Raw genomic sequence first — 23,460 nt, 5'->3', positions numbered from 1 at the left:
TTTTTCCTTTGCAAACTGCCAATGCACTACATGCCGTGTACAAAAGTACCTTATAAAGCTAGTTGTAAAATGAGTAATGTATTGAATATTCAAAAATAAAACCATTAAAGTCGTCTATTTTAAGCAGCTGTAGTGAATTTCAATGAGATGAGTGTGTTAGTTACTGAAAAGTGCGTACTATAGTCCTCAAGACACTATTGTTTGATTAATCAGATTGCAATATATATAGAATTGTGCTTTCGATGCATCTAGCCATATGAAACCAAACTTTAGACATGCTCTCTCACAACCCTGTACCATTTCATTTTTCCATTTTCAAGTTTAAACAATCTCGTTAACATCTCAAAACAGCACGCTATACAGTAAAGAACTCCGAATAAAGCAATCAACTACTCCTTCGGGTAAATGGACTGGACGAGCGGACCACGTGGTTCACATATTCCTGCAATTTCCTGGACGATCGGACAGTTTTACGATAGTGTTTCATTAAAAATTCCGTAAACTGTACCAGCGATCGAATGTTTTTTATTCGTTTTTTATTGCGGCAATAGTCGTAAAAAAGCTTTAAACAAAAAATTTTAATTGAATATTATTATCCAATAAAGGAGGTAGATAGATTTAATAGGCAGTAAAATTTGCGGTACAATTTTATGCGATGGTTCTGTATATTCGAACTGATAACAGTCCGATGTGTGCCCGAGGATTAAATACGCCCGAAAAATGCGTAACCTATTAACGAAATTGGGAAGGAAGTACGTCAACGTCACTCCAATAAAAACGTTTTATGGCGAGATTAGCCAAAATTCGTAAAAAGAAAACACAAAATATCATAAAAAAACTAGTTCTGCTTGATTCTCATCAATTATATATGGTTTTGGGAGGAATTAATTATTTTGTTACGTTCTAATCTTTATTACCTTAACGTTTCATAGATTAATAAGTCAATATACATTAAGTAGCTCAAAGAATATTAAAATTAATAATTCAGTATACCCAGGGAAATAAAATAGTATTGTCTTTCTTACATACAACATACTCTAACCATAATCATAAAAATCTTTAAAAAAAAAAGGTCAAACAATTACATGTGGATTATATACAAGGTGGGGCAAAAGTGCCGCTACCATTTTGATTGCCTATAACTTTGCTCAAAGAAAAGATCAGTAAGTTTAGCTTTCACAAAAAGTTTATTTGGTCTACATTTTTTTCGTCGGCTAAATGGTCATCGCGATTCACTATGCAACTTTAGGTTCTTTTTAATGTATTTTTCATGACATCCTACAACATCTGATGCTGAATTTCTTGACGAATATTGTAACATTTAAAAAAAAACAATCAATAATATTTCCAACATGAATACCACACCATAGAGTTATTTTTACTGGATGCATTGACGTTTCATGTATTAATTGAAGATTCTGTGTTCCCTAAAGCCAACTGTTCTGTTTGTTGACGTAACCACTGAGAAGAAAATGGGCTTCATCGCTCATTATCAATTTAGACGAAAAATATTCTAAATATAATATAATATATATGTATATATATATATATATATATATATATATATATATATATATATATATATATATATATATATATATATATATATATTAGGTGTGAATATTTCTTGAGGGAGACTCGCAAATTCATCAACACGACATTTCTCGAGATTAAACCGCGGCAAAGGGCACGCCGCGGCGACCTCTTTGTCTAACCGCGAGCTAGATCCGACCGAGTGCAAAGGTGTCGGATGATTAGTTGCAGTTTCTCGAAAAATTTAAATACATTTTGACGGGACCGTTACGTCGTAATAGTACCGCGGTCGGTCGGACGGTCGCGGGATCCCTCGACTTTGTGCTAACAAGGCGTCCGCCAGATGGCGATACCGTCGAACAATCGGCGTTCTTCTCTCCGGTCTCGCCGTCAGGAACACGGAGGCCCGATAACCTCAACAGATCGAAACGCGCGCTAATGCAAACAGGCAATTTCGAATTTGTTAATGGAGACAAGGAAAACGCATTATATATTTGCCGTGGTACGTAATCGCAAACTGTTAGTTAGTTTTTGTAAATATACAGGGTTTGGATACAATAATATGAGTTCCTGAATAGATTCGTAGTAGTGATTCGGAGCCCACGTTAAACTGTAGGTTCAGTCCAGTGAGATAAACACTCATTGGGGGACAAAAAGGGGACATTAAAATATATATAAAAAATATAATATATAGTCAAATCAACACTAATAGGGAATACCTTAGCATAAAATACAGAAAAAAACATTACATACACACCCAATGGATACAGAAAAAATTGAAAAGATAAATAATTAAAATAAGCAAGTGGAACAAACGTTGGAACAACTTGGAATTAAAAGAAATGGCCTTCATTCATTTTGTTCATCATTCATCATGTTAGTTCGTTCATTTTGAATGAAGCGGGGAAGACCAGGCAGCTGCAAAAATGTTGAGATGCAGACATTCTCTCCGAATACAGGATATATATCAAGACTAAAAGAAAATATACAACTCTGTACATTTTTAAAGTACCCTTGGCTAGATAAAAACTACTACTATTTGTTGGACTGTCTTTGGGCCATCTTAAAACATTCATCATCAGTTACAAAGTCACCTAGGTACCTCCCTGCCTTCTCCGCACAGCCGCTGATGTTTTTAAAAGCCCTAACTCCACGCAGTGGCGTAAATCATCCATCTCCTTCAGATCTATCGACGTTACAATGCCGCCACAATTATTGCATTTACCTTTAATACGCAATAAATAACTCACCAGCTCTAATGCCGTCAATATAACACAATAGAAGTCTGATACGAGCCATTTCGCGACAATGTATTCCTTCTGGACTCGCCTACTGCTCGATCCTAGACGAACATGCCAATGAATTAAAAGGGCAGGTCTATCGTATAGGGTGGACCATCTGTTGGTGGACATTTACAAACAACAGATTATTCGAATTTCGAGTTTGTTTGTATTGTTTTATTTTTTATGTTGATATCAACTAATCGAAAAACATCTTAGAGAAGCCTTAGGCATCTTGTTAGGCAACATGAACAGTTGAATTTTTTAAATTGTTACTGTATATATATATATATATATATATATATATATATATATATATATATATATATATATATATATATATATATATATATATATATTGGTGGTGTAAGGCTTTTGGTGTAAGTTATACATTTTTACTTCAATATGAAGGTAATCGAATGCTGTGTGAAACCTATGGAAACTATCCTCCATCCATCATCATTTTAACATTATTGTCATGAACTACTTTTTAAGAGCAATGTCATTCACCAATGCACTTTCTTTCATGGCTTTGGTATAGAAGCATATCAAGCCATTTATAGGTATTTCAAATTATATAGGATCCCCATCAAGAAACTTCTTCATTACATTCTCCAATGTTATTGATTAGAAATATTTTATATTATTCATACTTCGCACTTCAGAAATAACTTTAAAAATATAACTTTAATAGCCAAAAAGGCAAGGAAACCATAAACAACTTGTTACAACCAATATAACATAATGTACCTTCCATCAGTTCAAGGCAAAGCACCGAAAGAATTTCCTTTACCAAGCTTTATAAACACCTTTAATATTGAGCTTCGAAGACCTATGCCTTCCTGCCTATTACCTACATATTAGTGATGTAATGAACGGTATGCGGATATGAATATATGAAGTCGAAATTCGCGAATGCATCTATCCATTTTTACAATTGAACGCATCTATTTATAACTTCGCATATGTCACATTTTAGATTTGCTTGAGGACAATCAAACAGACGAACTCACATTATCGTAGTTCAAATTCTAAGCTAGATTAGTTAGATAGATAGAAACTGAACTCCGTAAACAACAAATTTGTAAATTTTTCTCGAGTAACTCGAGTTACAGTGATAATCAAGTAGATGATATTCCTTACTCAATACTCTTATTAACAGGTCAATTAAAAAGTACCCGGCCTACCATAGTAAGACATATTTTTTTGGAAAAATTAGTTTTTTTTATTCAAGATAATTCCCTTCAGGGGTGATACACTGATTATAGCGACCCTCCAACTATTCGATACCATTTTTGTAGTACGATTTGTCCCTTGCTTCAAAATAGGCCTCAGTTTCGGCGATCATCTCTTCATTCGACGAAAATTTCTTCCCAGTGAGCATTCTTTTGAGATCTGACAACAGGAAATAGTCGCTGCGGGTCAGATCTGGCAAATACGGAGGATGAGGAAGCAATTCGAAGCCCAATTCATGGATTTTTGCCATCGTTTTCACTGACTTGTGACACTGTGCATTGTCTTGGTGAAACAACAGTTTCTTGTTCTACAAATGCGGCATTTTTTCAGCGATTTCGTCCTTCAAACGGTCCAATATGCTATGCTATAGTCGTTGTTGATGGTCCTTCCTTTTTTAAGGTAGTCAATAAAAATTATTCCATGCGCATCCCAAAATACAGACGCCATAAACTTGCCAGCCGACCTTTGCGTTTTCCCATGCTTTGGAGCAAGTTCATCATGTACAGTCCACTCGGATGATTGGACTTCAAAGTGAAATGATGCAGACATGCTTCATCCATTGTCACATATCGATGCAAAAACTCAGGTTTATAACGGTTGATCATCTTCAAACACTGCTCCGAATCATCAACTCGTCGTTGTTTTTGGTCAAAAGTGAGCTCGCGCGGCACCCACTTTGCACAAAGCTTTCTCATACCCAAATATTCGTGAATAATATGAGGCACACGTTCGGTTGATATCTTCAGAATCACAAAATCAATATTGTAGATTTTTTATATTTTCGTAGGTAATAGCCCCTTTTGGGCGTCCACTGCGTTCACCGTTTTCTATGCTCACTTTACCACGTCTAAACTTAGCATACTAATCTTTGGTGGTTGATTTTCCTTCGGCAGTATCCGAAAACTCGGCATCAGGCCAAGTTTTTGCTTCAACTGTATTTTTCCTTTCAAAAAGCAATATTTTTTTACACACGCAAAATTCCTTTTTATCCATTTTTTTCACAATAACAAAAGTTGTTTCTCTCAAATAATCACAAACTAATGATCCGACAGCTGTCAAATTTATACACGAATCTTTTGAGAGTTAGGGCTAATTAAAAAACATATGGATTTAATTGTAGTAGCGCCATCTATGTGTCAGGCCGGGGAATTTTGAATTGAACTGTTATTTTATTTTAAAAGGTTTTTTTGTGTTAAAAGTCTTAGTGTTATTATTTTTTACGTTCTAGTGAGTTTCTTATTTTTTTTTTGTAAAAATATTTTATTTTTTGAGAAACTCTTTCGAAACCAAATCAACAGATGGCCCACCCTATAGATTATGATTCAACACGGCCCGTCGGCCGGTGAAAGATCCATACGGTTTTTCGCGTTTGCATATTTGTTCGAGGTTCGTTGGGGAAGGGGAGCGCGGTGGTGCGGGGCCGATGGAGGCCCACGGGCCATCGTATCGCGATTGGATCGAGGCCTAACAAGAAACCAAAAGATCCGCTGCGAAATATTATTTAGTATCTATTCGAAAACGCTCCGGGGACTACGTAAATTGACCTCGGCGACCTCGGCCGTAAACTACGGACCAAACGTCGCGAACGGGACCGTGAAGGGGCTGACGGGCTAGGGATGCGCGATCTATCGATATCCGCTGTTTCCGATCGATATTGTTGTTTCCTCGGAGGCTGTGAATATTTGACTTAGACGTTAGACTCGTGATTTATCAAATATTTAGTCTTGTTATTTTACGACCCTCTCCGATCTCTCTCTCTCTCTCTCTCTCTTATCGATTATCCTCCGGTTTTGGTATCAGGTTTCACTTGCCATAGTACGTAATATTATCAAACATAACATTTTATTCTATTGACACTAACCTCGGCACTGATGGAGCTGATCTAATTTGGTTCTTATGGATATAAAGTTGGCATATAAAGTTTGATATAGTCACAATCGTTGCTTGAAATGTAATCTAAAGCTATATCAATTGGTTTCGATAGCTTAATAAATTCGTCCAGGAAAGAAAGAAGAAAAACTTGGCCATTTGATTCCATACATCTTGTCCATCTTTTAGGAAATTTATGGATGCCATTCCAAAAAAACTGTTTGTCCTTGAGCAGAATGATTCACCGAACCATATTTCCACTTGTTCGAAATTAGCGAAAAACTGCTCTGCCAGCATTGATGTGAAAAATTGATAGTCGGACGAATCAAGATATGGAGAATACGGCTGTATTTTATAAACTGTTGAAACCTGGAGAAATAATTAATGCTGATCACTACCGACAGCAAAAGACCAATTCGAACCCAAATTATTGTTCAAAATACGTTCACAATACGCTCAAAGACATAATAAGGTGATTTTGCTGCATGATAACTCGCCGTATCAGACTGCAAACCCAGTTCAAGAAGTGTTGAAATCCCTTGGTTCCATCCGACTACCACCTTTTTGCATTGACAGGCTATGAGCTTGAAGAGCAGCACTTCACCCATTTCTTTGAAAAGTCTGTTATCTTGAAATGGTGTCTATAAATTTCCTGAGAAATAGACAAAATAGGCAGAATGAAATGGCCAATTCTTTGAATTCATAAAACGTTACTATCCACTGTAAATAACGTGTTTCTTTAACAAAAAGAAGCGAAAGGAATGGTATATATACCAGATATGTCGATAACCTGGTATACATTTAATTATAAAAGATATTAATAAATGGAAGTTAGCTCCCTTGGAAAATTGTCGATGCGATTTACTCACTTTAAACGAGAAACTTCGAAAATAACTATATTGACCTATATTTAATTGAACAAAAGTCATTTATTTAAATAAATGTTGAGATTAACTGTCATTGTATAGAATGATTAGTTTATTATATTATTTATCAATCAAATCATAACAATTTTATCTTGTCCTACATATTGATACATTATCACGCAAAGCCTTCAATTTTCCTGCATAAAATTATCGTAATGTAACCGTTTTTAGCGACGTTCAATACTATTCTAATATAAACAGACCCTTATAATGCAAACATGCCACTTGTGGATTCTACAGTGGCCGTACAACCTATATGAAAAGATTTTCCTAGTTTCGGTATCTTAAAATTCCAATAGTGTACGTCAGAGCATCTGATTTAGTGCAATCAACCTTTGGTAACCATACATGTTAAACTGCAAACTTTCCTCTAGGTTGTAGCAGACCAAATTAGTTCACTCACAAAAACGTCAATCCGCCTTTACACTGTGAAATGCAACGTTGAGCCCGAAATTGACCAACTACGAATGTTTTTCATAGCATAGATATTTCTTAATTCTTATAGTTCATAACCAGCGGTATTAGAGCATCTTTAAAACATCTTCCGGACCTTTACAGTATGCTCCATGTAAACTGTTGGGAATCAAAACCAACGTCGACTTTATTTTCTTTTTATTTTAATTAGATTCAAAAGAAAACAGTCTTATGATCTCTCTCAAATCCTACTCCAAAGGAAATGCAACGCTTAAAACAAAACAAAAACTTTGATATATGAAAAAATATGGTGACTTATTGACACACGAATGATACATCAATCTTATTCAAATTTATACGAGAAATCAAGAACCAACAGAACGACTCATAAGCATATAATTAAAAAATTTAAGAAATGTCTTGATCCCAAAGTATATCCCTCAAAATTAATTCACACTCTATATATTATTGAATAATTCCATGTGTTGATATTAAAAAAAGCATTAAATTGTGTTAAATAAAATATATTAACCTCATTAAGATCCAATAATAAACTAAAAAAAATATCGATACATCGAAAACGTCGATAGATTAATTAATAACGGTATCGAAGTTCTTTAATTCCCGCGTATCTACTGGCGGTTCTCGGTAAAGTTCGTTGTACCACGGCCTGGCGGTCGTATAATAGGCCCGGCACTTATAACGGCCAATCCCATCGGAATGGAACTTTTCCTGCGACAGTTATGAGGAAAATAGAGTGAAACGACGAAGTATCCACCGAGTCTCCTCGACTGCGTGTGTTTATAATGATATTTTTAGCGCAATTATATACCTCATTTATATATAGTTAGTTGTTAAACTATTGAATCGAATGTACTGTTATTGCTCAATGATTTATTCAAATATTCGATGAGTTTCATCTATTTAATAAGTAATTTTGTCATGAATTGAACAGACGGTTTCTATACTCATTCATCAAATCAAACTATCGTATAATTGTTTATTAAATTATCTATTATCTAAAACGACATTTCCTTTTTACCAATGAGGGTTTATCTAGACAGGACCTACTGTTTAACGTGGGCTTCGAACCACGATCCTCGGTATTAAGCCTACCGACTCGCGAGTGACCAACTTAGAAAACATCCCAGAAGATATCCGGTCTTACCCAGCCTGGTTACTGGCGTGTCTGGGATCATTTTCCTTGTCGGATTTTACACTCTTGCCTAGAACATTCACAAATTTTAAACAATCACAAACATAAATTTACGACCATGCCCCAGCAGGATTCGAACCCGCGACAATCGCAACAGTAGGTAGACCGTCCCGTCGCCATTACCACTGCACCAACCAAGCCGGCTTACATTTCTTAAATAGCAACTTAACTTTAAATATTCAGTAAATTATTAATATCATCTGTAATTTTTTACTGTTTTTCAATGAAACAACTTATAACAGAAGCCTACCCATACATAACTTTTAGAATTATTTAGATTATAACATTAACTTTTTAATAGAAGAACGATTTTCATACATCTAAAGAAAAAGAATATTTTTCTATACAGCTTTGTTCTAAACTAAACTCTTAAAAAAATGTGAACTTAAGTTGTAGTACAAAAAAAACACTGGCTATTGGGTAGATATTCAGACTTATCAGTATGTATAAGCCCAAAGTATCTATCGCAGAATAAGAACAAGTACTTCGTAATTTTAATATCGTAATATAAATAATATAAAGTAAATAAAAAATATATTCCTCAAGCTGAATCCATTTTGAAGGTCACGTCTGTGGACTATTGTCACTATTGTCTCCAGCAGCAAAAACGGCAATATCATCAGCAAATGTAACCATGTGATATTTTCCATTTGTGGTATATCAGACGTGTAGTGTAAGTAAATAATTGGTCCCAATACATCTCATGATAGCCAAGCCCGTCATGATATTACCTTATTGAAGGTTTGTGCTACATCTAGGAATATATAATAGGCAAGTTAGAAATAAAACTCAGTGCACATTAAAAATAGTGACATAGATGTTAAGCCCAAAGTATCTATCGCAGAATAAGAACAAGTACTTCGTAATTTCAATATCGTAATATAAATAATATAAAGTAAATAAAAAATATATTCATCAAGCTGAGTCCAATTTGAAGGTCATGTCTGTGGACTATTGTCACTATTGTCTCCAGTAGCAAAAACGGCAATATCATCACCAAATGTAACCATCATGATATTTTCCATTTGTGGTATATCAGACGTGTAGTGTAGGTAAATAGTTGGTCCCAATACACCTCATGATAGCCAAGCCCGTCATGATATTACCTTATTGAGAGTTTGTGCTACATCTAAGAATATATAATAGGCAAGCTAGAAGTAAAACTCAGTGCACATTAAAAATAGTGACATAGATGTTAAGCCCAAAGTATCTATCGCAGAATAAGAACAAGTACTTCGTAATTTCAATATCGTAATATCAATAATATAAAGTAAATAAAAAATATATTCCTCAAGCTGAATCCATTTTGAAGGTCACGTCTGTGGACTGTAACTTAGCTTGACGATATCTGTATTTATGTTTTGGTTTCCTATAAACTTGATATCCTAGTTGACCATTGTCCTTTTGTTGAAATAAAAGGCAAGAAGAAATATTTTGGAATTTTTATAAGTATTTAGGTGACATTTGTGTTTTGAAGGTCCATGGAACTATACGAGGTCTACTCACCACCTCCAAATCGACTAATCGTCAAATACCAACATAACATGACGTGAAGGGCTAGATTACAGAGATCCGTGACTAAATGGTGACGATATTTTAATCCTTGTAACAAACTATTGAGATTTAATAATATATAAAACTACAAATAAGCTCAATAAGTTCTCTAAAATTTTAAAAAAGTAATAACATCATTATTCACTAAAATGTCTCTCTAATTTGATATACTTATTTCAACGTAATAGTTTTCCGAAAAAACAGCAAACCAGATCTCTTTTGTTGGCAATTTGGAGGTTATCCACGAGCGAAACTCCTTCTACGACCATGAAAACTGGATTTAGCACTTTCGTGCTCGTTTTCTAAACAAGAATTCAGGTTTTCATCACTTCTTAGCCTTTTGTTTTGATTGAGGATCTGGTTACTTTGATGACTTAGATTTACTTAGTAGAACAGTAATGAGACATCGCCAGTCCTTTTAATAATTTTTGAAACTACTGTGTTATACACCATAGGGCACAGAACTTCTTTCCATATTTGATTAATTCAAGCAATTCTGCAAATGTTCTTGGGTACGTTGAAATATCAATATAGCGTCAAACAACTAATCATTTTATATTAATATATATACTTATTAGTTAACTAATTACCGGCAATTAATCACTTCAACAGCTGTATTTTTAAATCGTCTTTTATCATATTCATTTTATTTCCATACCTTCAAGCAATTATTTAACTATTTATTAGAATATCTATTTTCTAACGCCGTTTAATTACTATCCCAACTAGAATTAATTTTAATTGACTTGATTATACCTGCTAATTTACTATTTATATACTTTTACGTAGTTTATTTAATTTGCATATTTTATTATTTATTAATTATATACCATTTTTGTGATATATATGAAAGTTCCTTTAATGATATAAAGTTTATGAATGTCTACAGTGTAAAATTGTTTGACCATATATTCACCAGAGGGCACGATAATAAAAAGACATCTTAGTCTATTTAGTCTTGTTTGATTTCTATTTTAAAGAAGTTGAAGGCACGGTTTACTTCCTTTCAAAAAAAATATATTTGTGCTTCAAATTATTTTTGAACATTCTAGTGTCGATTGAGGAACTGCTGATTTAATATCAAACTTGTAATCATATTTTTCTTTTCGATAGGTTAAAGATGTATATCGATGTATATTTACTTACTGTAATGAAAGACTTACTATTTAAATTATATTTAAGAATCTTAGATAATAAATGCTCTTCCATAGTTGGGTTTATAATCATCTGGTCTGAAATGTAAAGAACAAACCTTCCTGTCGGGGAGCTTGTTGTAGGAGCATATGAGCTTATAAAAGATTCCCTTAAATCTTCTTATATAAAAAATTAATGGTCTTACTAGTGCACATATTTTAATTCTCATTCTGTATGTCTATACTTTGTAATTTTAACCTTTATTGGTCCGAAAATACCATATCATATAATACTAAAATTTGTATTTGTTATTTATAATTTCTTCAAACATTTATGGAAAATAGTAACACTCCTTCGTCAGATCCATCATATTCTGCAGAAATCGTGTTTAGTTTGAACGTATAAAAATTATGCTTTTAATATTAATAAACAGAAATCCTCAGACCATTACAACAAATCTGAATAATTAATAATTTACTGAAAACATTATTCTAGCTCAAACAAGTATACAAAAATATGTAGAAATGCTAGAAGTTCAACCATTGAAAAGTATTAACATAAGAAAATAACTAAAGTGAAAAAATGTTGTGTGTCTATTTAACTAACTATAAGTAATAATCTTCTGAAATACTGGACAATGAGAATATAATTTCAAATGACTTCCGATACTGTTAATTTTAATAAAATACTAAGAGAAAGATAACTGGTGATTAATTTTGTTTCTATTAATTGCAGGATCTCCACCGTTAACAGGAACTGGTACGTTACGTATTGTTGTCCAAGACGTCAATGACCATAGTCCTGAATTTAAACGTCAATCCTATTTCGCTACGGTGAAGGAAAATTCTCCAGCTGGTACCTGGGTGCTAACTGCCATCGCCACTGATAAAGATGTAGGTCTCAATGCCAAAATCCGTTACAGTATCCTAGGAGATAAAATTGAAGGTAACATTTAGTGTATTAATACGTCAACAGCATCTACACTTCCTACGTGTTGTTTAGGTTTCACTGTAGATCAGAGCACAGGTGTCATCACGACTAAAGGTGCCTTGGACAGGGAAGAAACCGAATCCTACTTCCTAACTCTCATCGCTCAGGACTGTTCTGCTACAGAGCCACGAGCCACCGCTGTCAATTTGACCATAACCGTTTTGGATGAAAATGATAATTCACCAGTCTTCTCTTTACCTAAATATGAGGTACGTTATTGTTATTTTCATCCTCAGCAAATATCTCTACACACTATTTTCCAGGTTTATATTTCTGACCATACTAAAGCAGCAGAGTTTGTGTTTGGTGCCAGGGCCAGTGATGCTGACTCAGGCGCCAACAGCAAAATTACGTACGTACTTACCGGCGAACACGCCTACAATTTCACTATCAATGAAGATACTGGAGTGATAAGAGCACTGTATGACTTACAACGATCATCTACTAAAGTGTTCAATCTTGAAATCGAAGCTAAAGATGGCGGTAATCCTGCTAGAAGGGCCAGTGCTGAACTAAGGGTAAGTAAAGATACTAATAATGATGTAAATATATTAAAAACTAAACTAACTAAACCAAATTATAATAAAACAAGTTCGTGTGATTTGGTTCGCTTCGACCTTCTGATTTCCTGCTTGTTATCCAGTAGCTCTATTACTTCCAACTCGCATTTTGATACACAAGGAATTAACTCAAAATCATATACAGCAGACGTTAGATAATGTAAAGACAATAATGAAAATATTGCGTTAATGTAAACATGCATACTATAGGATCAGATGAAATGCGCGTTAACACAAACGATCTATACGCCCGATGATGTAAATAGTTCTTAAACGATCAGCAACAATTAAACGTTTAAAAATGTAAAATTTACAAAGAACGTACAAACATTTGGAAGCCCACAACCAGAAACACACAAAAAATAGAAAAGCGCCAACAATTTAGAATTCTTCTTATATAATAACGGGAAAACAATACCTAGAAAAACAAACAAGAAAGAGCTAAACTGTTAAAGAACTTGAAAGTACCAAAACTTTTGTAACTAGTGATAACAGGCTTCAACGATTTAAAACAAGATATAGAATTATATATATGTCTAGTGGACTGTATTGGAGTATATTGTCAAAAAAAAACATATTTTGCATCATTTGAAAAATCTACTCCGAATAGAAAGTCTCAAAAACAACAAACAACGTTTGTAGTTTGGACTAATACTAATGGTTAACAGAAAATAAAGCCAATAATTATAGAACAAGTAAAAAATCCGAGCATATTTAATAACATTAATATTCCTGTTGATTATGACTGTACAAAAAACCGCTTGAATGAGAAGTAGTGTACTCCTGAAGCGATTTCACAAGCTATTCATAATATATACATACATACATATTTAATTAGTAGGTGAATTATTTTCTAATAGAAGAGAATATTCCAATTCAAACCTTGTTACTGTTAGATATCTACAACATCACCTAGTTATCCTCCAGAACAGCAACTGAGGAACTAAAATCACTTTTTTTCATATATCTGCAACCAAACCTAACACCATTAACCCTAACACTAAACCAAAACATACTAGAAACTTGCCAAACTATACTATTAAAATTTGTAGTTTCATTTGTCCTATTCAAGAATCCTTAAAACATATCTGAGGCTATGAAACAGGTGGAAGTATATGACAGCTGTTTTTGCATATAGCCTGGAATGTTCTTCATCGAGAAACTATTCAAAAATATTGAAACAATCTATTATACACCAACGACAAAGACGACGATGCCCCCTTAAGTGATAGGGAACAATTGTAATTGAATCAAGATCTCCTCCCTGGTTGTTATTAACTTATTGAAAATTATGAATTATATATATATATATATATATATATATATATATATTAATATTATATTAATATTATATTAATATTCTATTTATACTCCATTAATTCATGGAACCAGGATAATAATAAGGAAGAAAATATGGACAATGAGGACGATGACGACGTTATCATTGAAGTTAAAAATAGAGTGACTGATGCGCAAGCTATATAAGTGTTTAACCAAGCTTTAGTTTGGGCTGAAAGAAAAAAAGTAGCTTGCACAGATATATTAGTTCTTCATAAATTAAGATCGCAGGCATTTGAAAGCAATACTATACGCCAATAAAGTAGACTAAAATTTATTTATATTATTATATTTATATTATTTATTTTAATAAAATTAATTTTATTATTTAGGTCACTTAAACAAGGTTCTTTATACGTTCTTCATGATAATATAAACGGCTTTTAATTTAGGCTAATTCATCAACATTAACTAGCGTCTGCTGTATCTACACATTATTACTATCTATTTTGTAACGCAACGTATTTTTAGGTGTACTTGAAATCAGATGACCTCTTTCCAAGGTGGAGCACACCAAGCAAGACTCATTTCATTCTATCCGAGAATGTGGAAGAAGGGAAGGTCTTCGCCAGGTTGAAGGCCACTTCTCCGAAAAAGGGACCCAGTGGCGACGTGAAGTTTGCTATAGCAGGTGAGGAATTTGAATATTAAACGTACCTAACTCATTGGTCATGTCGATTTTCTTATTTTTAGGTGGCAACGTTGGCGATTCTTTGAAAATTGATCGAAATTCTGGCGAGCTGCAGATAGCAGGGAAAGGTTTGGACTATGAAACCGCTAAAACTTATGAGGTATGGGTCGAAGCCCAGGACAGCGATATACCTCCGTTGCGGAGCGTCATCAGGCTTACCATCAACGTCACGGATTACAACGATAATCCGCCAGTGATGAAGAACCAATTATATAACGCTTCGGTAAAGATAACAATCATAATCACAATCTACAAAACTAGTGGTTTACTATTTAATATTTCGACAGGTAATGGAAGAAGAAACACCACCTTTACTGGTAGCTCAAGTTACAGCCACCGATATGGATTCGGAAGAAAATGGTGTTATTACATATAGACTATTAGATGACTTTGATGAATCCTTTGAAATCGATCCAAATAATGGCGAGATCTATACTCAAGCCAGACTGGATAGGGAGGACATTCCCAGCTATGAACTAACTGTGGTCGCTGTCGATCAGGTACTTATTTATTGTACATAATTAAAGTAACATTTAAAATTTGACCGAGGAAACTCATATAGAATTATTCCAAAAAAATATATTAGTTATTTCAAAATAAACTTATTTTGTGCTATAGAATTAACCCTTTGATTGGTAGCAAAATATTATAATAATTCAGAATATATTGAAATCACACGACAATAAATCAGGCTAATAAAAACATACATTCTGTAACCATTCAATAATGAATAATACGTGAATTTGATCGAAATGTAATAACTCGAAGTTCTAACCGGTCAACTGAAAAGTCCTTGGCATTTCATATCATAGTAAAATACATTTTTTGGCAAAATAAGTTTTTTAATTTAACATAATTCCCTTCAAGGGTGATACACTGATTATAGCGACCCTCCAACTTTTCGATAACATCTTTGTAGTACGATTTGTCCTTTGCTTATCTTGGTGAAGCAGCACTTTCTTTTTCTTCAAATGTGACCATTTTTCGGCGATTTCGTCCTTCAGACGGTTCAATAACGCTATTTAATAGTCGCTGTTGATGGTCCTTTGTTTTTCAAGGTCAATGAAAATTATTCCATGCGCATCCCCTAATACAGACGCCATAACCCTGCCAGCCGACTGTTCCGTTTTCCCACGCTTTGGAGCGGGTTCATCGTGTGCAGCCTACTCGGATGACCCATCGTTGTTTTTGGTCAAACGCGAGCTCGCATGGCACCTACTTTGCAAAGAGCTTTCTCATGCCCAAATATTCGCGAATGATAGGATGTACACGTTCAGTTAATATCTTTAGAGTGTATGCTATTTCATTCAATTTCAATTTACGGTCATTCAAAATAATTTTGTGGATTTTTTAAATATTTTCATCGGTAGCAACCTGTTTTGGACGTCCACTGCGTTAACCGTCTTCGGTGCTAATTTCATCACGTCTAAACTTAGTATACCAATCCTTGATGGTTGATTTTCCTGGAAAATTGGGGCGTGCATTATTACAATAGTATTCACAAGTAAAACAATCGGCAAGAGCTAAGATAAGTAAATGAGTTAATATTTATTATCTTCTGTACGATGATCAAAGTGACTTATGAGTTTATTCCAGTCATACTCTTCAAAACCTTGCCATAGTATCAATATAATATTAAAATATGTCACAGGGAGTGCCGCAACTCACTGGAACAGCAACCGTCCTAGTGACTGTTCAGGACAAGAACGACAACCCACCCCGTTTCACACGACTATTCAGCGTGAACGTCACCGAGAATGCAGAAATTGGTTCATTCGTCATCCGAGTCACGAGCTCAGACCAAGACATCGGTGACAACGCCAAAGCCACCTACAGCTTCACCGAGAACCCCGGAGATAAGTTCAAGATCGATCCCGTTAGCGGTAACGTTACTGTAGTTGGTGAGTTAATAATAACGATCGCAGCATGATCACTTTTGATTTAAAAAAATCCATATTACAGGACACCTGGATAGAGAACAACAGGATGAGTATCTGCTGAAAGTATCCGCGGTGGACGGTGCCTGGAGATCGGAAACAGCCATGACCATCACCATCCAGGACCAGAACGATAACGCGCCAGAGTTCGAACACTCGTATTACAGCTTCAACTTCCCCGAGCTGCAGCGCGACGTCGTCTTCGTTGGACAAGTCATAGCCACCGATCGTGATAAGCAGGGACCCAACTCAGTCATCAGTTACTCTTTGCAACAACCATCCGACTTGTTCACCGTTGATCCGGCGTCTGGTGAAATCTTCAGCAAGCAGAGCATCAGGTTAGTTATTGAAACCAAAGCCGAAGCTATTTTAATGATATTATTAATAAATTCTTAACAATATTTGACGACCACCTTTGTTTTTACAATTAAATAAAACTAGATATTTATAGATAAATATAGATAGTGAAACTTATGGAATCCATGCTCCATTAATTTCAACATGCGGACGCTTCGAGGTTCGAGGTTTTAAAAGTGATTATGTTGACACTGAATACAAATATCATTTTGGACAGCCAAAAAAAATTGAAGACGAGGATTTTAAGGCATTACTCGACGCTGATATGTGCAAAATTGCAAGAAAAATATACGGAATTGTTGGGTGTAACACATGAAGTGATCTAAAAGCTTGGATATTTTGTCTCCTATGAATTGAAGCCAAGATACATTAAAACATATTTGGTAATATGTAAAATGCTGTTTCAACATTATCTTCTTGCTGGTGATGAAAAGTGGATCCTTTACGACAATACAAAGCCATAACTCTCCAGCGTAACAACACTCGGTCACTGTAAAATGTACTTGGAAGCCTTTAAAGTAGTGCTACCCCACCCGCCATAGTCCCCAAACTTTGCTCCTTGTGATTACTACTTAATCCGACATATGAGTAGTGACCTATCTGAGCAGCGCTCTACTTCTTATGAAGATACTAAAAAATAAATCGATTTGAGGATAACCTAAAAAAATACATGGTTATTTCCAGATGGAATCCATAAATTGCCTGATAGATGGAAATAGGTAGCGGTTATCGATGGGCAATGTTTAATCGATGAATAAAATACATTGTACCGAAATTTCACAATAAAGCTTCAAACTAAAAAAATCCTATAAAACTAATTTATAGATCCATAATTTGATTAATATATTGTTACTAATAGTTACCTACTAACATTCAAACTGACACAGCTTGATGTTTTCCAAAATGAGCTCCTCAGAAGAATCTTAAACGATCCATGGTTTGTCAGAAATAATCAAATTCATAGGGAAACTGACACTCCAGAAATCAAGCACTTCATATCTCAATAATTCTACAAACAAAAACTCAGCTCAGGTTCTTCTGAAGACGTGCTTGTTCGCGAGTTGGTCGACATGCTGGGAGCTTAGCACCGCGTCACCGCTAAGCTCCCACTTTTCCAGGCTGAAACGACCTCATCTATCGCTGCAGCCATATCTTTTTCCCCCATACAACAGTATCCAGTCGTGTGTTAACTTAAGTTCATAAATCAATAGTTAGTTTCGCTATGTGTTATATCGCCGGGTCCTAGTGTCCAATAACGCGAGGTGCCATCTTCCCAAATTTAATGCAGTAGCAGTAGCGATCCACAGGGGTCAACTGTGAGGCGGTTTCGGTTTAGTGTATTGGTAAGCCCAGATGCAATCCCACATAACCCAGTCCAATTTGTCACTCCAGGGCAAGCCTCCGCGACCAGGTATGCGTCATGCATACCACCGCCTGCTTTTAGGTCAGAACAAAAAAATACTAACATTCAATTTACTTAACTATACAGAAAGGCCCATTGGTCCTCACTTACTTTCTGCAAAAGTAATATTTTGTTCACCACTGGGTTTCTTATATCAATCAAAAGTCACTCCAGGGTAGTTAACGTTCTTGATAAATATATGCAATTTGATTTCAAGTAAATTCAATATGCTGTGAAGCTTCTTTATTTAGGAGCTTTATTCTCCATGTTCCTACGTACTGGAAATTTTTACCTATATTTTACTAGTTGCTTGTTCCTTATTATCTTCAGTAACATTATCGTATACAGTACAGTGTCATATGCTATGTGTCTATACATTTTTTATAATGACATTTTTTATTTGTTGTATATCATATGTTTGGAGTAGATACAGAACCCCACTGTGCTCCCGTATAACTGCTTTAGTTTCTTTCATTATTGGAGATAACAATATATCATACCATAAAATCCTTGCAATATTCGCTGATACGGATGTTGAAGCTTCTAGCATTCTTTGTAGTATAATTTATACCGCAAAGCCATATGGCTTGATAATTAATGAAGAAAGAACCAAATTACTGACAACTGTCGGGTCGCCTGCTATTATAAATCTCAACGGGATCCAATTGAAGGAAGTACAGGAGTTCGAGTACCTAGGATTAGCAAAACGGAAGAAAAAAAGTGGGATCTGCCGCCGAAATAATAAGCCGAATCGACCAAACTGCAGTAGCTTTCAGTTCTTTAAGATGGTGTATGTGGAAGATAATACTAAATTCTAATTAGTATTATTCTGTATAATTTTTCAAATGTGATGTTTGAGGCAATGCGGCGAAAAATTCTACGTGTTTCTCTCCAAAATCATATTAGATTCGTTTAAGATGCGACAATCAAAACATAGTTGAGGAATATATTCATAGACGGAGCTTGCAGGTTCGGATATGTCTGTCGAATGAAAGGTGAACGAATTCCTCACAGACTTATATGGCAAAATCGACATTTTGAGTGACAGGCATAGCTCGTAGCTCCAAAACATCATCATCAATCCTATTTAGTTGAAGTATTTATAATTAATTCATTTCTTTAAGAAAATCGCATCAATCTAACACTTTCCGAATTTTATGAAGAATCCCCTTTTAACAGAAAAATAAAATATTTTCCTAACACATAAGATAAACAAGGACGATCTAAAAAGTGAGAATCTAAGCTGTGGGCTCAAAACATGAAGAATACTCAAAACACTCTCCTCGAGTGACATCTATAGATTGATAAGGATACATTTTAGGATTTAAAACAAATATTTTTTAAATATTTTAGCAGTACTTTAAAATTAACATGAAGTTATCTATTACTGATCTCTTATTCATCATTATAGGTACAAATACACACAAATGGAATCTTCTCCGGCGAACACCTACTTCTTAACGATATTGGCAACGGATAATGGTAAACCACCCATGTCCTCGGAATGCACGGTCACCATCAATGTCGTGGATGCCAACAACAACGCTCCCAAGTTCCAACAGCTCCAGTACTTGTCCCCGGTACCAGAGGAAGCTATCCCAGGTCAACAGCTGGTGAAAGTGGTAGCTAAAGACGAATTTGATGCCGGCGTGAACGCAGAAATTCAATACTCTATATCAGGAGGTAACAGTTCCAATTACTTCGTCATCGATAAAGACACCGGGTGGATATCACTCAAGGAGAAGGTAAGTTTTCGATTTCCCATAAAATTATAAAAACTTTAATCTCGAGTTTACAGGTACATGGTGTTGGTGTCGTGTATATACTTCGAGTACGAGCTACAGACAAAGGAATTCCGCCACAGATGGACGAAGCCACGGTGACCATAGTCGTGACAGGAGAGAATCGACACACGCCTGTCTTCAACGCGTTGAGTTATCAAGTGATAGTACCCGAAAACGAACCACTGGGTTCCACAATACTCATCGTCAATGCCTCCGACCGAGACGACGGTCCCAACGGCATGGTTCGGTACGAGATATCCGCAGGAAACGAGCGCAAGGACTTCGGAATCGACGAGGTCACCGGAGCCGTCACCATTTTGCAACCATTGGATTACGACACCATCCAGGCGTATCATCTGAACATCACGGCCAAAGACCTGGGTTTCAGGCCGAGGAGAACCACTGCGATGCTGGCGATTACCTTGACCGACATCAACGATAACAGTCCGACGTTTAACCAGTCTCACTACGACGCCTATATATCGGAGAATAAACCTCCCGGAACCTTGGTCTTCCAGCTGATGGCTACAGACATCGATTCGCCGAAAAACGCCATCATCCTATACTCGATCACCGAGGGACCGGACAAGGATTTCTTCAACATCGACAAGAAATCCGGCAGGATTACCTCCAAGTACTCCTTCGACTACGAGGAGAAGACGGGTTATGTACTCAATGTCATGGCGGCGAATCCGGACTCCACCATGTTCAGTCAAGCGGAGGTCCGCGTCCATATTACCGGCGTCAACGAGTACTACCCGAAATTCGTCCAATCCGCGTTCCATTTCGACGTGTCCGAATCCACGGAGATCGGTACCAAGATCGGTACAGTTCAGGCCACCGATCAAGACTCTGGAGCTGATGGTAAGGTCTATTACCTCCTGGTGGGATCGAGTAATGACCGCGGCTTCAGTATCAACGGCGAAACCGGTGCGATAAGCGTGTCGAGGAATTTAGATCGTGAGACTCAAAACAGAATCGTGCTAACGGTGATGGCGAAGAACGCGGGTGGTATCAGAGGCAACGACACCGATGAAGCTCAGGTCATCGTCACGGTTCAAGATGGTAACGATCCCCCCGAGTTTCTACTCGAATTATATGAAGCCGACGTGTCCGAAGCGTCGTCAATCGGAACCAAAGTCGTCACGGTTAAAGCCATCGACAAAGACGTTAGGTACCAGAACAATCAGTTCAGTTACTCGATCATCGGAGGCAACATCGATCAAGCCTTCAAGGTGGATCCCCAGACCGGAGATATACAAACCTCCAGGGAACTGGACAGGGAGACCATCGCCATGTACTCTCTGACGGTGGGCGCGATCGATACCGGATCCCCGCCTCAAACCGGTACCACCGAAGTGAGGATCAACGTCCTGGACGTTAACGACAACGGTCCGATCTTTGACCCACCACAAGTTATCGGGAAGGTGTTGGAGAACGAGCCCCCGTCCACGAAGATCATGACGTTGAGCGCCAAAGACCCAGACCTGCCTCCAAACGGAGCTCCATTCACCTATAAAATCGTCGGTGGAAAACACAAAGATTATGTGAAAGTGGATAAACACACGGGAGTTTTGGTTACCACCAAGAGCATCGATAGGGAGGTGATACCTGAGCTGCACATAGTGGTGGAAGTAGAGGATAGTGGAACCCCCAGAATGAGGAACCAACATCCGATTACCGTGGTGGTTTTGGACGAAAACGATTCGGATTCGTCACCTCGTTCAGTTCACGTTGTTGTGTACACTTTCAACGGAGACTTCCCCGTGGGTACCATCGCAAACGTGCATCCTAACGATCCAGATCTCACCGGTGATTATAAATGTAAAATCGTACAAAAATCGACGGCCTCAGACATCTTGTCCATCCCGTATGCCTGCGATCTCCATGCCTCCAGAGCCACTCCAGGTCTAGGGCACGCTCTCTCTGTATCAGGACATGATGGAAAGCACAAAGCAGTACTGTCCAGCGTCACAGTCGAGTTCGTACCCTTCGACAACACCACCGTTGAGAATTCGATCACTTTACTGGTACGTAACTTATCAGCCGCTAATTTCCTGGCGCATTCGTACGCAGGTTTCCTGGAGGCCATCAAGGGAGTACTGAATAGAGACGAGACATTGGTACTATACAGTTTATATGAAGGCGAGCAAGGATTAGAGCTGACCATGGCGGTGAAAAGCGGATCCGTCTACAAGAGCAAGTTCTACGCTAAAGATAAGTTGCAGAAAAAAGTACTGGCTGACTTGTTCCGAACCGAAGACCTCTTCGTGGGTTACAGTCCGTGCAGTGACGAGACCTGCGAGAATGGCGGTATCTGTACTGAAACTTTGACCGTGAAAAGAACCACCAGGATTACCGACAGTCAAAATTTAATATTCACGTCTCCACTCGTTATGCATGAATACAGTTGCCAATGCGCGGACGGTTTCACCGGTACCACCTGCAATAAACGACAGGACCCGTGCCTGCCGAATCCATGCAAGAACAACGGTCAGTGCAGGCGACAGGGCTTCAACTATCACTGCGTGTGTCCCCATAACAAAGACGGCAAGCACTGCGACATGGAACGAGGTGACATATGTTCAGAAAACCCATGCCAAAACGGTGGTACCTGCAAGGAGAGTCCCGACGGTTCCAGCTTCTTTTGCTTATGCCGTTCCGGATATCGAGGAAATCAGTGCGAGGCTCTGGCAGATTCCTGTCGTCCAAATCCATGTCTTCACGGTGGTTTATGCGTCAACTTGAAGCCCGGCTACAAGTGCAGCTGTACCGAAGGTCGCTACGGAAGACACTGCGAGAAAGCAACTTACGGATTCGACGAACTGTCATACATGATGTTCCCCGCGTTGGACGCCACCACCAACGATATCTCCTTCGTCTTCGCCACCACTAAGCCTAACTGCCTACTCATATATAACTATGGAGCTGAAACGTTGGGACGGAGCGATTTCGTGGCCATCGAGCTTATAGCAGGACGGGCTGTCTTCAGTTTCGGAGGTTCGCGAACTGCCATAACATCCATCAACGCTGTGGCGAAGACCAGCAACAGTCTAGCTGATGGTAACTGGTACAAGATCACCGCGACCAGGAACGGAAAAGTTATTTCGTTGAATGTAGGTACCTGTAAGGAGAATGGTGATATTTGCGATGATTGTCGACCCACTGATGGGAGCTGTTATATGGAAAATAGTGGAGACACTGGGTAAGTATTATTATTATTATCATCAACACCACCA

General features: G+C 37.0%; 1 protein-coding gene across 3 annotated transcripts in view; it reads left to right on the top strand.

Annotated features, from left to right (window-relative positions):
- The window catches only part of ft (cadherin-related tumor suppressor fat), a 356,891-nt gene that overhangs the window by 319,474 nt on the left and 13,957 nt on the right, over window positions 1–23,460 (top strand). For all 3 annotated transcript variants that reach the window (XM_076396624.1, XM_076396623.1, XM_076396625.1), the window contains exons 11-20: window positions 11,898–12,107; window positions 12,165–12,361; window positions 12,416–12,670; window positions 14,522–14,681; window positions 14,744–14,964; window positions 15,029–15,241; window positions 16,393–16,642; window positions 16,704–17,016; window positions 19,849–20,182; window positions 20,236–23,426. In XM_076396624.1, the coding sequence (XP_076252739.1) occupies window positions 11,898–12,107; window positions 12,165–12,361; window positions 12,416–12,670; window positions 14,522–14,681; window positions 14,744–14,964; window positions 15,029–15,241; window positions 16,393–16,642; window positions 16,704–17,016; window positions 19,849–20,182; window positions 20,236–23,426 (5,344 nt within the window). The remainder of the gene's footprint in view (window positions 1–11,897; window positions 12,108–12,164; window positions 12,362–12,415; window positions 12,671–14,521; window positions 14,682–14,743; window positions 14,965–15,028; window positions 15,242–16,392; window positions 16,643–16,703; window positions 17,017–19,848; window positions 20,183–20,235; window positions 23,427–23,460) is intronic.

The sequence above is a fragment of the Rhynchophorus ferrugineus genome, unplaced genomic scaffold (assembly GCF_030347505.1).
Source record: "Rhynchophorus ferrugineus isolate W39M unplaced genomic scaffold, kcgeb_rfMv2 rfM2, whole genome shotgun sequence".
NCBI lineage: Eukaryota > Metazoa > Arthropoda > Insecta > Coleoptera > Curculionidae > Rhynchophorus > Rhynchophorus ferrugineus.
Note: the sequence above shows the minus strand (reverse complement) of the source record. Positions and strands in the feature narration are given on the sequence as shown.